A 16,491-nucleotide genomic window follows, 5' to 3' on the forward strand; every position below is an offset into this window, starting at 1 on the left:
TATACCACTGGATGTAAAGACTGTTGTGTTTAAATGTATCAAAATAAGCTAAGGCTAATGACAGTGCTTTTGCTTCTATCACAGTCAAAACTGTTTTCGTACGGCACACTTTTTTCACCAAAATTTAGCCTCAGTATTTATACACCATCTCAGTTATTATATGGCCAAGCATTGTGCGGAACGAACTTGTCCTTTTGCTTGCGTATCATTCTGCAGAATCAAGTGCCCGAACAAAGCGCATCCCACGCTTTGGTAAGCCATTCTCGGATAGAGATGGGCACTAAATTTGGTACTTACTGGATTCCGTTGGTACTACCGGGTACTGATTCACGTAAATTCAAACGGTACCATATTTTGCTGCCTTTGTTGCACTTGACATCAAGTCTGGTTGCAGATTCGGATTCAAGCACTTGGCGGATCAAAAATCTGACGATTTTACATGGAAATTGCTACACCTCCAAATTTGGCAATCAAAACTTCAACTAAGAAAATTATGCACGTTACATTCGAAAAGCTGTTGTGTAATACTTACAATACTTACAGTATAAACACTTTGTAGGACTGTATTATTTATAAGTGGTTGATTTATATAGGCTAGTAAGGTAAAGTTTTATACCTGACAAGTTTCGGCTACCTTGCTTCTGCAGCCTTCATCAGGTACAAAACTTTACCTTATAAGCCTATATAAATCAACCATTTATAAATACACATCAGTAGGCTAAATGAACCTCTTCAACATACTTTGTAGGACATCCTGAATATGTCAACACGCAGTATCCTTTATATTACTGCCATTTAACATCTTGGAATTACAACTGCATGCATAGTCTACTATATAGTACTTTTAAATGAGACTCAGAAGTATAAAAAAACAAGATATAACAACTCACTGTTATATGTAGAATTACAATTTTATTGTTAGACAAATTAAAATTGTTTAACACTTCAACGCACAATAGACTTGGAAATTGGTACAGTTGACTACCGTTATCAATTCCCAGGTACTCATCCTTATTGTCTGGGCGATCTCGCAAGAATGTATAAAAAGGTAAAATCGACAGGCGAAGAAAGAAGAAATCAAGGAAGCTAATGTTGCAAAACGGGTGAAGGCCTTGACGAACCAGAGATCACAAACAATCTAAGGTGTTGAGAAGTTGTTGTTGGTGAGGATACCTCCTCGTTTCCCTTTTCACTTACTGCCGTCTTTGCCAACAAGAGTCTTCAGTAAAGGTATTAGTTATGATAAATGTCCATTTATCCAGGCGCTACTTGTAACCTGGCTAACTTCCTGTTAGCATGTTTGACTCATTTTATTTCACAAAGTTGCTGCATTTCTCTCATGAATGTGTTTCGTGGTGTTTGTATTTTTATAGTTTAAGATAATTTCTTTCTTTGGAGCGTTTGGCTGTTGCTGTGCTGCTGTCGGCCACCTTGAAATCAAGTGTGGAGGAGTGAACTCCACATCTATCCATCCATTTCTACCGCTTGTCCCGCTCGGAGTCGCAGGGGGTGCTGGAGCCTATCTCAGCTGTTCACTCATCGCAGGGAGGAGTGAACTCATTAAGTAAATTACTTTTGTGGATTACTGTAGTTTAGCTTCTTTCTACCTCTTTCTATTTTGACGTTAGTACTGTTGGCTCTGCTGCACACGTACAAGTGTGCACCCCAAATGTAACTGTAGTGGAGTGATTGCTTGTTGTTCCGTGTTGATATGAATCATTTTACAATCCTGTAAATTACGTTTTTAAATCTAGCATTTTTATATTTATTATTTGTAGAGATGTCCGATAATGACATTTTTGCCGATATCCGATATTCCGATATTGTCCAACTCTTAATTACCGATTCCGATATCGACCGATACCGATATACACTACCATTCAAAAGTTTGGGGTCACCCAAACAATTTTTTGGAATAGCCTTAATTTCTAAGAACAAGAATAGACTGTCGAGTTTCAGATGAAAGTTCTCTTTTTCTGGCCATTTTGAGCGTTTAATTGACCCCACAAATGTGATGCTCCAGAAACTCAATCTGCTCAAAGGAAGGTCAGTTTTGTAGCTTCTGTAACAAGCTAAACTGTTTTCAGATGTGGGAACATGATTGCACAAGGGTTTTCTAATCATCAATTAGCCTTCTGAGCCAATGAGCAAACACATTGTACCATTAGAACACTGGAGTGATAGTTGCTGGAAATGGGCCTCTATACACCTATGTAGATATTGCACCAAAAACCAGACATTTGCAGCTAGAATAGTCATTTACCACATTAGCAATGTATAGAGTGTATTTCTTTAAAGTTAAGACTAGTTTAAAGTTATCTTCATTGAAAAGTACAGTGCTTTTCCTTCAAAAATAAGGACATTTCAATGTGACCCCAAACTTTTGAACGGTAGTGTATACAGTCGTGGAATTAACACATTATTATACCTAATTTTGTTGTGATGCCCCGCTGGATGCATTAAACAATGTAACAAGGTTTCCCAAAATAAATCAACTCAACTTATGGAAAAAAATGCCAACATGGCACTGCCATATTTATTATTGAAGTCACAAAGTACATTATTTTTTTTAACATGCCTCAAAACAGCAGCTTGGAATTTGGGACATGCTCTCCCTGAGAGAGCATGAGGTTGAGGTGGGCAGGGTTTGGGGGGCAGGGTTGGAGGGGGTGGGGTTTGGTGGTAGCGGGGGGTGTATATTGTAGCGTCCCGGAAGAGTTAGTGCTGCAAGGGGTTCTGGGTATTTGTTATTTTGTGTTTATGTTGTGTTACGGTGCGGATGTTCTCCCGAAATGTGTTTTTCATTCTTGTTTGGTGTGGCGCATATTTGTAACAGTGTTAAAGTTGTGTATAGGTACACCCTCAGTGTGACCTGTATGGCTGTTGACCAAGTATGCTTGCATTCACTTTTATGTGTGAAAAGCCGTAGATATTAAGTGACTGGGCCGGCACGCAAAGGCAGTGCCTATAAGGTTTATTGGCGCTCTGTACTTCTTCCTACGTCCGTGTACACAGCGGCGTTTTAAAAAGTCATAAATTTTACTTTTTGAAACCGATACCGATAATTTTGAAACCGATACCGATAATTTCCGATATTACATTTTAAAGCATTTATCGGCTGATAATATCGGACATCTCTAATTATTTGTCATTGGAGACTGTACTTGTGCTAAAGTTAAAATACCAATGATTGTCACACGCACACACTAGGTGTGGTGAAATGTGTCCTCTGCATTTGACCCATCCCCTTGTTCACCTCCTGGGAATATTTTTTTGTGATTCAAGTCCCAATTCCAACTCTTGATGCTGAGTGCCTAGCAGGAAGGTAATGGGTCCCATTTTTATAGTCTTTGGTATGACTCGGCCGGGGTTTGAACTCACAACCTAGCGATCTCAGGGCGGACACTCTAACCACAAGGCCACTGATTAAGAGAGCAACTGAAAATGAGCTTCCCCTACTGAAAGACCAGCAGCCGCCATTGGTATAGGACCCGGGTTACATTGTACAATAAGCAGCAACAATATAAAAATAGAGCAAAACGATACAACATATGAAAACATACGTATGTGTTGATACTAATTTCTAATAACACACATTTATTTTCAAATGTATGCACAACATTTGCCTTTACCTTTTCAAAGAAAATATATGCATCGTTTTTATGATTATGCAAATTGTACAACTATGTCATATTGACCCGCCTCCACCACCACCAAAAGTATCTTGGCAAGCTAGGGTTAACACTGTTGGATGAAGTCACCTTTTGTGGGCTCATACTGTCATAAAAAAAACATATGATTAACTAAAGTTTGTGTAATCACAAGATACTCACAGGCTGGTATCTTTCTTCTTTTCCTGCTCCTCAACAATGGCTTCCTACAAAAGAAAACATTCACTGCCTGCGTTTAGGGGTAAAAAGCAAACCTATAGTAGTTCTTATTCCAGGTTGGAGCTGCACATGGAGTATGAAGAGAAGTAAGTGTATAGTCTGACCCTGATGTTGTTGACGATAGCCGCTCCTTTGCTTTCTGCAGCCTCTGGGTTTCCAATTAAATAATCCCAAGCACAAAACACTCTCCAACAGAATGTGAAGTTTTCATCAGAAGCGCTGGCCAGACTGAGTCTGGAGTTCTTGGCCATTCTACATAAATGTTAAACAGTGAAAACATGACAAACACAGACAATAGGAATATGTTAGACATATTTGGCCAATAAAGCGCATTCTGATAAGATGATAATTTGATAATACTTAATTATTTGATTTGTTTACTATTAATCTTTTAAAATCCCTGGACAACCAATAGCATGGTCGCAGTTGTGCTGTTTGCGTAACTGTTATATGACACTTGCATGAACATGAACCAGAAGAATGTCAGCTAAAAGCTCAACCCAAATATTTGTATTTATAAAAAAAGAAGATCCTTTAAGCACAAGCACACATATTGGCAAATTGCTTCATCCTTCTAGTCTTGTTCATCTCCTCTGCTCTGGCTTCACTCACGTTCCTCGTGCCTGGGGCTTTGTCCTGGCGCTGCCATGTGGTGTTTACTTGTTCCTCTCCACACCTTTTGTGTGCATCCTGACTTGTTTTTTCTCACTCCGATATCACTCCTTTTTGTAATTATTTTTATTTGTTCCTCTCTCTTTTGGGGTCCTACTCCGACGAAATCCTTTGTCACTAAAACTCACTGAACAAACATCTTTGTTTACTCTTATCCATTAGAATAGAATAGAATAGAATAGAATAGAAAGTACATTATTGATCCCTGAGGGAAATTCAGCACCACAGTTCGCTCACAATAGACAATAATAATAATAAATAATATAATATATATAATATATTATATATATAATATATAAATAATATAAATATATTCTACATCTACACTACATTAGTAAACAATGTTAGAAAAAATGCTTTAAAAAAGTAATTAATTACAGTTATTTGTTACTTTCCCCCAAAAATAATTGAATTACTAACATAATTATTCCTTAATAGATGTAATTAATTACTAGGGAAAGTATTACCTTTTTTTAAACATTCATATATCTGGTGTATGCTGTTGACAGATGTTTCATGAGAGAGGAGTGCATGAGTGTGTGCCTGTAAAAGCCGGTGCCTTTTGCTAAGTGACACTTGAAGTCAGTGAGGGCACACTCATTGGCTGTTTTAGCTCAGCATTGGTAGTCCGTAACCTGACTCTCGCCAGATCATTGTAGTTCGCTGAGCTCCACACGAGGATCTGGGACATATCAATACAAAATCATTGTATGTGATTGGATAAACTACTTGTTCATTATCTTGAATGACATGCTACTTCAACCACTCACATCCAAATCAACCCATGACGCTGGGAAATCCAAAACAGAACAGCCGACATATTGGATAACGACAGAGCGAAAATAATTAATTAATTAATTTAAATAATTAATATTTGATAGATTCGACAAAACAGTTGCAATAGCAGAATCAATGTCAGCACACGACTCCTCGCTGCGTGCCGCCATTGTTGTTTGAATCACATTGTCCTTAGAAATGTATTTCAAGGTAATTGTAGCATACCGACCGCCCACAGCTAAAGACATTTTTCTCAGTTCATTTTCAGACATCCTCAAACAGCACAGTACGAAAGAATTGATCGTTATGGGGGACTTTAATCTGGACTGGTTAAATAAATCGCGTAGAAAGAAACTTAAGGACATTATAAACGGCTTCTACATGACACAAATGATAAGCAGCCCTACTAGAATTACATATTCCTCCCGAACCTTGCTGGATTTGGTAGTTACTAATAAACCTGATCGCATTAAAAAAACGTACAATTTACTAACAGGCTTATCAGATCATAACCTCACATTGATAACACGGAAGTTGTCAAGATTTAGGTATCACAGCCAAAAAGGTACACAAAAGTGCTTGCCCTATATCCCTAAAAAAGACCAACACTTACTAGACAATGAACTTAAAACTCCCATGGAGTGACATAAATTGGACAAGCACCGAACATGCCTGTGATGACTTAATGACAAAAATCAAAGATATTATCTGTAAATACACTAAAACAAAACCCAGAAAGAAAAGTGCTAAAATAAAAATACCTTGGATTAATGAAACAATTTAGATTCTTATGAAAAATCGGGACTCAGCTCTCAAAAGAGCAATAAAACAGGTCTAAATACGGATCGTATGATTTTTAAAAGTTTGAGGAACAAAGTTACAATGCTTATGCGGAAGTCTAGGGCTGACTTTCACTTAGAATTAATCAAAGCTGCAAAAGGGAACATTAGACAGTTATGGAAAACCATTGACACACTCACTGGAAGAGAGCAAACAAGAAACAACACTATAACATTAAATATCAATGGCACTACTATCACAGACAGTCTGGACATAAGTAATCATTTTAATGAACATTTCATCCAGTCTGTACAAACCCTGAATAAAAAATTCCCTCAAAATCAGTGCAAAGAATTGCCATTTATTCAGGATGGACTAAGTTTAGAATTTACAAATGAAACAAAGGTAAACAAAATCCTCTCTGCATTAACAAACTCACGATCTAGAGATATATACGGTCTGGACACTTTCTTCCTAAAAACGTATAAAGATAGTCTTACTGCTCCTATAACAACATTGATAAATAAATCAATAACAGAAAACACTTTCCCTACCACGTTGAAAACTGCCACTATCATCCCAATCCATAAAGCAGGAAATAAACAAGACATCAACAATTACAGACCAATTAGCCTTCTCCCCGTTATATCCAAAGCAATAGAAAAAGTGATCGTTGAGCAACTCACAGAACATTTGGACTATGAAGACCTCCTACATCCCATGCAGTTTGGGTTTCGGGCAAATCACTCAACCGAAACTGCATGTTGCCTTCTACTAGAAACAATCAAACAAAACCTTGATAATGGAGGTGTAGTTGGAGCAATATTCTTAGACCTCCGCAAGGCATTCGATACAGTCAGTCACCCCACGTTACTTACAAAATTAACATCTTTTAAACTGTCGACAGATACTCTGGCCTGGATTATGTCATATCTATCTGGTCGGACCCAATGTGTCCGTATTGATAACACAACATCCAGTCTAACTGCTACTGATATTGGCCTGCCACAAGGCTCTAATATCGGCCCTCTTCTTTTCTCCATGTATATAAATATCCAGATGTATGCAGATGACACGGTTATTTATACTTGGGGAAAGGACGCTGAAACGGTTGCCAGAAAACTTACAGCAGCCATGGAGAAGGTGGCAAGATGGCTACATGACTCTTGTCTTACATTAAACATTAAGAAAACTGCAACAATGTATTTTGTAAACAAATATAAAATGTCATCCTTTCCAAATATAACGGTTAATAAGGAAATAATACAAAATTTTAGTGACATTCAAAGATTAGCATCAATACGAATGGCCCATCGAATCTTAAATAACACTGCACCAGCGCCACTTAAGCACTTTGTCCAGTTTACATCTGCTGTGACAACTAGAAATACACGAGCCTCCACCAGGGGGCAGTGTAGCATACCCAGATGTAAAACCTCTTTTGCACAATCAGCCTTTTCATATAAAGCCATAAAGGAATGGAACGACCTCACAACAAACTTGAAAAGTCTAACAGATTACGCTTCATTCACAATTGAAGTTAAAAAGTGGCTTTGGAGCAATCAAAGCTGCTCACACGGTCACTAAGATGGGCATTATGTTTGACACATCAACCTAATGTGTATTATATTTATCCATGAGAGCATTTTTATTGTAAATTGTGAGGTGTGTGTGTTAAAATCATGGTTGTTTTTACAAATGATGACAGATGTGAACAAAAGCATGTATTGTCTTTGTGTGATGATGTAAATGAGGTGTGGTTGTATTGTATATTAAGTATGTGTCCATGAAAGGGCATTTTATGACTTTTTTCTTAATACTTGTGTATGATTTTATTGTCATAATTTTATTGCATGATTTTTGTATCCCTTTAATTTAGGTAGCCAGGGACTGCAGATGGAAATTAGCTGTTTAGCTATAATCTGGTACAGAACATATCTGTCTTTGAGCTTAATGTTCTGTACATTGTCCCTTCAAATAAAGACTAAAAAAAAAAAAAAAAAAAAAAAATCAAACAGTCGCTTTGGCGCTACGTCACATCTATGAAATCCTGCCCGGTGATCCTGATTGGTTCATTATTTTTTGCTATCTTGAAAGAGTTTGCATTGTCCGCGATCCCAGATCCTTGTGTGGAGCTCAGCGAACTACAAGGATCTGCTGAGAGTCAGGTTAGGTATTCTGCAGACTGGGACAGCAGCTCTTGTGGAATGTTATCACTGATAGTTAAAATAGACTGACCATTCGTCCTCTTTTCCCTGGACATTTCCCCGGGGTTTCTTAAATGTCTCAAATGTCCGGCATTTTGAGTCAGGGTTGCGTGTATTTTCAATGTACGTCCAGGGTTAAGAAGGGGTTAAAAACAAAACAAATTGTGAAAGTGTGCGCACATGCAGCAGCATTCATGAGGGAGGGGCAGAGACAGAGAGAGCGAGGGAGTGGATCGATTGACATACTTGCCAACCCTCCCAATAGACTTCCGAAATTCAGTGTCCCTCCAGTAAATCTCCCGGGGCAACCATTCTCCAGATTTCCATCCAGACAACAATATTGCAATTCATACTTGGTCAACAGCCATACAGGTCACACTGAGGGTGACCATATAAACAACTTTAACACTGTTACAAATATGCGCCACACCAAACAAGAATGAAAAACACATTTCGGGAGAACATCCGCACCGTAACACAACATAAACACAACAGAACAAATACCCAGAAACCCTTGCAACACTAACTCTTCCGGGACGCTACAATATACACCCCCCACGCTTACAAAAAAGTGGGACCCCAAAAATTTACTGTGGGATCCCATTTTTATGACTTGATGGGGTCCATGGGACCCCATTTTGAAAAATCCTAGCGCCAACACTGCTGTCAACAGAGGAGAAAAAATGCTTTATTTAAATAAATATATTATTTATAAAGCAAGTTAATGTATCATTGGCAAATTTGCACCTAGTCCCGGCCTTGGCGTGCTGCCCGCCTTGGCAAGCATATGTGTGTCCTCATTTTGGGATTTCAGAATATGGTCAGCCTAGTTAATAAAGCATTTGAACATGCATCAATGGCTGTGTCTCTTCTACTTCACAAACGGGGTATTGTTGGATTATTATTGTTGATGATTGTCACCTTATTGAATGTTCATTATCTCCGGTAGTAGTAGTAGTAGTAGTAGTAGCAGTCGTAGCACATGCGTGTGTGCGTGCGTGCATGCGTCATACTTGCCAACCCTCCCAAATTTTCCGGGAGACTCCCGGATTTCAGTGCCTCTCCCGAAAATCTCCCGGGACAACCATTCTCCCGTAAATCTCCCGATTTCCAGCCGGACAACTATATTGGGGGCGTGCCTTATTGGCACTGCCTTTAGCGTCCTCTCTCACCTGAAAAGGAGACTATTATATATGTCTCCGTTATCCATAGGTTTACCTATAACCCATAAAGTAGGCAGGCACGGAGCTATTTCTCAGCGTGTGTTTATACCAGCCGGCACGTTAATACACTGACACACAACATCCGGATTCCCATAATGCAATGCTTCAAAACTACGGCAAGTTGTAATATCCAAAATTTCCAGCTGGACAAACAATATTGGGGGCGTGCCTTAAAGGCACTGCCTTTAGCGTCCTCTCACCTGAAAAGGAGACTATTATATATGTCTCCGTTATCCATATGTTTATCTATAATCCATAACATGGTGGCCGAATGGATATAGTCACTCATGAACGGTCAGAGAAGCACAGGGCGGCGGCAACGTAGTATTATGGGCCACCTTGCAAGCAACATTCCGTTCTCATTTGCGGATGTTTTCAACAAATCCGTGAAGGATATGTTCCCGTATTCAGAGATCGCTCGCCAGTACTCAAATGGCAGAACAAAAGCTACTCAAATAGTGAAAGGTAAGTGTTATTTTTTTAAAAAAGTAAGCAGCAAGTACAGTACAGTTAGTAGAACAACTGTGTTTTCATTACTGTTTACTGTACTATATATATATATATATATATATATATATATATATATATATATATATATATATATATATATATATATATATATATATATATATAAGAAATACTTTAATTTCAGTGAATTCTAGCTATAAATATACTCCTCCCCCCGCAACCCCGCCCCTGGCACCGTCCCCCGCCCCCGCCCACCCCGCTCGTATACACAATGGTAAGATGCGCTCATACACATAACTGAAATCTTTGCACACATACTACTGAAATTGTTGTCCCTTACACACACGTGTAATAAGCACACACACACACAGGTGAAACCCGTTTATACATACTAGTGAAAAATAATTCCAGGTGTGTGTGTGTGCGTGAGACAAAAACATTTCAGTAGTGTATGTAAGAATGTTTCAGTAGTGTTTATAAGAGTGTTTCAGTAGTGTTTATAAGAGTGTTTCAGTAGTGTATGTAAGAGTGTTTCAGTAGTGTTTATAAGAGTGTTTCAGTAGTGTTTATAAGAGTGTTTCAGTAGTGTTTATAAGAGTGTTTCAGTAGTGTTTATACGAGTGTTTCAGTAGTATATGTAAGAGCATTTCAGTAGTGTTTATAAAAGTGTTTCAGTAGGGTGTGTGAGAGAAAAAGATTTCAGTTGTTTATGTGAGAGCATTTCAGTAGTGTATGTAAGAGCATTTCAGTAGTGTTTATAAGAGTGTTTCAGTAGTGTGTATAAAAGAAAAAGATTTCAGTTGTTTATGTGAGAGCATTTCAGTAGTGTATGTAAGAGGTAATTCTGAATAATGTCCCTAACGGCCCCTCATAGTAAAGAGCTACTTCCTGAAGTGAACTTGCTGGAATTCCAAAGCTGTTCAAAACAAATGTAGTGTGCCACATTACTTCACTCGTACCGGTAAGGGTGTTGTAACGTACATCAAGTTAATTAATCAGTTAGTAACGCCGTTATTATGTGACACCATTTTTGCACTTTTAGTAAACATATGTACTTTTTTCATATATACACACTAACCATCAAAGTCTTTACTTTCATATAAGCGTCATCCGTCTTGGACATACAACAGAGGTTTCACTAGGGTTTGAGAACAGAGGCTTAGCCCCCACCTAACATATTTGCTTAAATGACAAGAAATATCCCACTTACTTTCTTAAGAGAATGATGAAACTGTAGGCAAAGACAGCCATCCCAACCAAGAAGTAGGCAAGGGGCAGCCGGTACCCTGCACTCCCAATTTTCCGTACCCTGCCGTAGTAACCGTAGAATAACACAGAGTACTGGAGGTAACCCTATGGAGGGTAGATGACACACATTACAACGGAGATACTTTATATAATAAGTTCAATTAGCCTTGAAGTATAAGGCAGGAACACAGTAAAGCAAAAATATTGAATAGTACAGTACATACAGTATAGATAATGTGCTATTGATAGAAAAATAAAAAGTGAAAGAGTCTTGCCCCAAGAGACCAGATGGTGTCCAGGTCTTGGGCAGAAGCCAGGTGCTCCTTGGGAATAGTTTTACTCCTCGTTGTTCCAAATGGGGCTCCAGCAAGCAGCTAGCTCAAACAAAACATGATATGTTTCTGTTATAATACAGCGAAAGTGAAATGCAGGATTAATTGTGGAGTAAAATCAAAACCGTTTATACTGTAGTTTATGGAGAGTGGTAGTTTATGACGATCATAAAGCACTTGTAAGTGCTCACAGATGAAGCTGAACTGAAATGCTGTGCAGGAAATGTGGAATTACAGGACACATGGATGTTTTTGTCTTGATTCTGGAATAGTTTGAATGTGTTGAGAAAAATACTTTTAAAAATACATAATTATAGTTACATATTCTTATAGAAATCAAAATACTATCAGATCTCCTTAATACATGTAATTAATTACCCGTGAAAGTAATTATTGCATTACTGTTTTTAAAAACCTTCAAATATGTGTCATTTCGCTTTGAGAGATGTTTGATGAGGTTTGAGTACATAATATAGTGTCCGTGATATGTTATATGTGACTGTGAGTGTGTGCCTTTAAAAGTGGTGCCTGTTGAGTTATGGAGATCAATTTGTAACTTGTTATGAAAACAAAACTATTTTATTTTTACCGAAATACTCATTTTGTTTACAAATTTAAAAAATAACCTCAATAAACAATATGCTTTCTTTGCATTATCTTCAGTTTTGACTGTGTTTCTTTAAGGTCTGGTTAAGAATATTTTTTTTGGTTGTATACCTACTTTGATCTTGTGGACTCTAAAACATAGGTTAGTAGCCTTTTTACTGGTCAGTTTCAATATGGAATTATCTTATGCAATCAAACAAAAATTGGATTTGCAAACAAAACAAGATTAAAAAAAAAAAAGGATTTAAAATTTATAAAAAAAGATACACATTTTGTTTACAAATGAACAAAATACATTCTCATAAAACAATACATGTTATTTGTGTCTATGAATGTTCTCATTCATCCAGGTCATTGTCATTTCAGGGCATTCAATCGATTCAACTGGACTGTTTTGTTTGTTTTGGAAGACGTTTCGCCGCTCATCCAAGTAAGTTAAAGTTAAAGTACCAATGATTGTCACACATACACTAGGTGTGGCGAAATTATTATCTGCATTTGACCCATCACCCTTGTTCACCCCTGGGAGGTGAGGGGAGCAGTGGGCAGCAGCAGTGGGCAGCAGCAGTGGGCAGCAGCGGTGGCCGCGCCCGGGAATCATTGTTTCATTACTTTGTGCTCAAAGACTTAGATTATAGAGGAACTTGAAACGGTGTAAACACAATGGCAGATCCTTGCGTTGACATTTTAACCTCCTAAAAGCCAGTTTCCACGGCAATGGACACTCCTTTGTCCCACACGCCATTAGACTGTACAACTCCTCTCTGGGAGGGAGGGGGGGTACTAGTATGACAGGGGATGCAAAACAATAACAGTGCAATACTTTTTCATAACATGGTCACTACTGCCTAGTTTCTCTTGTTATATTCTTATTTTACTGTTATATTTATATTCTCATTGTTGCTTTTTATTTTTATTCTATTGTAATATTTTTCTATTTTGTTTCCATTTATACCCCCATTATTTACTTTTTACTTTTTAAATTCCATCTCAATTCTGTACACTGCTGCTGGAATTTAAATTTTCCTGAGGGAACTCTCTTGAAGGAATCAATAAAGTACTATCTATCTTGTACAGTATTTAGCAAAACGCATATTTTTTTTCTGCAATATGTAACTCTGACAAAAGAAATAGAACCAAAAAAAATGGCCGCTGCATAGGATGCTGGTTTTGAAAATAAGAATAATAGTAAAGGGAGAATCTCGGGCCCCCGACTCTTAGCTTTTTGGGAATGTGGCCACTGGAATAACTTAGGTAAACAGTCCTGTCTTGGAACATGATGTTTTTGCAAAGACTTTACCTTACTTAGCCCAAGTCAATATTTAGAATAACTAGGAATGGGTACTAAATGTGTTACTTTTACCGAATTTGGCCGGTGCTATCGGGTACCAAATTCAGTCCTTTGTTACACAAGATATCGCTTCCAGTCGCAGAACTCACTGCACTAACTCAAGCACTTAGTGTGCAAACATAGCCAGACTCAGCCAGATTGCCTCTAGGTAATATTGCAAATTTCCGTGCCAACAAAGAAAACATACCTGGTAGAACGTGCATAAAAGAACCGCTCTACAATGCTTAGTTTTGTAACTAAAAAATAAACTTGGAAACGGAAAAATTTAGTATTAATGTTGAATTTTAAAAAATACAACAGCGTATTTAAAATAAGAATATATGAAAGTGAAAATGTTTAGTACATCTATCCACCCATCCATCAATTTTCTACATCTAAAAATAATTCAAAATAAATACCAAAGTGAATCTTAATTATATTAAACCTTGAGAAAATGTCTGCACTCATTTTAATTTTGAATACACTGATTAATTTTTGGGCAGCACAGTGGAAGAGGGGTTAGTGCGTGTGCCTCACAATACAAAGGTCCTAGGTTCAATCCTGGGCTTGGGATCTTTCTGTGTGGAGTGTGCATGTTCTCCCTGTGACTGCGTGGGTTCCCTCCGGGTACTCCGGCTTCCTCCCACCTCCAAAAACATGCACCTGTGGATAGGTTGATTGGCAACACTACATTGGCCCTAGTTTGTGAATGTGAGTGTGAATGTTGTCTGTCTATCTGTGTTGGCCCTGCGATGAGGTGGCGACTTGTCCAGGGTGTACCCCGCCTTCCAGGACAAGCGGTAGAAAATGGATGAATGGATGGATGGATGATTCATTATTCAAAATTCAACATCAAAACTCGATTTTTTAATTCCAAAGTTTATTTATTCACGTACAATACTTTTGGCCCTAATTCAGCTGCATACATGCTAATTCACGTTCGATATGCCATATACATTACCAATTAGCACTAGTGATTTTACATGGCAATTTCAAAACCTCCAAATCTGGTAATCAAAACTACAATTAAGATGCAGTTACAATCAAACAGCTGATTTGTAATGGGTACAATACTTACAGTACAAACACTTTGTGGGTGCAGCAAAATACAAGACTGGTACATTAAATTTAATGGCAAAGACTACTTCCTAACTAGGACAACACACTGTAGTCCATACACTACTGCCATATAATGTCTTGGAATTCCAACTGCATGTAAATTCTCCTATGTAACACTTGTAAATGAGACTCAAAAGTGTTAGAAAACACGACAACTAGACAGCAGGGTTATTATTATCAACTCACTGTTAAATAAAAAAACAAGGTTTTGTTATCAATCAGTTAACATTTGTTACCACATAACACACAAAATTACAGAAAATTGGTAGCCGTGAATACCTGTATCGATTCCCCGTTGCCAGTATCGGTTTAAATGTGCAAGGTAACCTTCCCTAAGCATAATATAACATAACGTTAAATATAAGTTGAAGATGTTTTTGTAGAATACCTTTGAAGATTCATAGAATTCTCTTGTTTTCAGTGCAATATTTACAGGAAAGAGGGAGGAGCACTAAAAACCTGGCAGATCATCCATTACGTTTGATGTTGGATGACATGACTCAATGTGAAGCTGAGAAAAGGACACAGAGGACATTGAGTTGCAACCAATGGACCATAAAATTTGTGCCACTGGGGAATCACAGATAGGATAACTCTCGATGTCAGCAATCATAAATCTACTGGCATTTACTCCGGCTCTCTTCTGTGCTTCTATGCTAGATTTCCAATGAAATATCTACTAATAAAGGCCTGATTAAAAAGAAAATAACATAGAATTAAATGTGTACTACGAAGTTCCGATTTTACATGAATTAAGCCACCATAATCATGTGTATATTTGTATGGTTGTAGCAATAAAACATGCTCTTCAAAATCCATTTCTGTAGTTGTACCTTTAATATGTGTTCTGTACATTCTATGGTACTGACAAAAATAATATATCTTCATATTTGCTAATAACTAATCAAGCAAATATTCATTATATGTCCACCAATTATTGATAATGCCCTCAAGTAATAAACATTACAAACTACTAATGTTCTTATTGGTTAAGATCCAATATGAATAGTTTCAGCATGTAATCCCATGTAGGGACTTTTGTAGGCTGGAACAATGATTCATGTTTACATTGTTTCTTATGTGGAAATTTGCCTCAACATACGATCTTTTATTTTTCACAAACCCTGTTCAAGACCCAATGAAGTTCGTAAATTAGGGTTCCACTCTACATTTTCAAAAGTTAGTTTTTCTTTTGAAAATGCATATCACATTTTAAAATGGTGGTGTTTTGGGGGCCAAATACAGATAATGTTGATTTAATTTCATTTCAATGGGCAAGACTGATTAGAGATTAGAGTGCTTTGAGTTACGAGCTCTGTCATAGAACCAATTGAGCTTGTAAAATGAAGTACCACTGTATGTCCACACCACAGACATGTTGTCCAGACAAATCCAGGTTTCCTGCTTACTTCATCACAACATCCGGTTTTATGCAGTGTTCTTTTGGTGATAAAAGTATTTAGAACAATGCTGCATTAGGCTATTTTGGCCAACATTTTTCCATTGCCGAAAATATGCTGCATCACGAGGTATTATACTTCAATGTTATTATATTATATTTTCCATTGACTGGTCTGGAAAAGGCAGTCACATGGTCCAGATGCAGATTGAGGTCCAGCATTTAGTGATTGCTGACCGAGAGGCAGTGCGGCTGATTTAGCTCTGTGTGCTTGTATGTGAATCGATGAATCAGAATTTGACCTGTACCTATAAAGGATCGAATTCGGTACCCATCCTTAGACTTAATAAGATATATCTTTACCCTGTCTTGATGTAGCAACTACAGTAGCAACAGAAAATAATATCACTCTTAATATGTACAATATAGGACAGCATGCC

At 37.7% G+C, this 16,491-nt stretch overlaps 1 protein-coding gene and 1 long non-coding RNA gene across 5 annotated transcripts in view; one reads left to right on the top strand and one right to left on the bottom strand.

The window, feature by feature from the left end:
• LOC133636209 (transmembrane channel-like protein 3) overlaps nt 1-16,491 on the bottom strand; it is a 143,094-nt gene that overhangs the window by 81,485 nt on the left and 45,118 nt on the right. For all 4 annotated transcript variants that reach the window (XM_062030008.1, XM_062030000.1, XM_062029991.1 and 1 more), the window contains exons 6-9: nt 11,541-11,639; nt 11,228-11,370; nt 3,995-4,142; nt 3,834-3,877 (exon numbers count right to left, since the gene is read on the bottom strand). In XM_062030008.1, the coding sequence (XP_061885992.1) occupies nt 3,834-3,877; nt 3,995-4,142; nt 11,228-11,370; nt 11,541-11,639 (434 nt within the window). The remainder of the gene's footprint in view (nt 1-3,833; nt 3,878-3,994; nt 4,143-11,227; nt 11,371-11,540; nt 11,640-16,491) is intronic.
• LOC133636232 (uncharacterized) lies at nt 1,375-15,405 on the top strand. Its single transcript, XR_009822199.1, has 3 exons — nt 1,375-1,564; nt 12,570-12,633; nt 15,074-15,405. It is a non-coding gene; the product is annotated as an uncharacterized LOC133636232 (long non-coding RNA).

The sequence above is a fragment of the Entelurus aequoreus genome, linkage group LG02 (genome assembly GCF_033978785.1).
Source record: "Entelurus aequoreus isolate RoL-2023_Sb linkage group LG02, RoL_Eaeq_v1.1, whole genome shotgun sequence".
Taxonomy (NCBI): Eukaryota; Metazoa; Chordata; class Actinopteri; order Syngnathiformes; family Syngnathidae; genus Entelurus; species Entelurus aequoreus.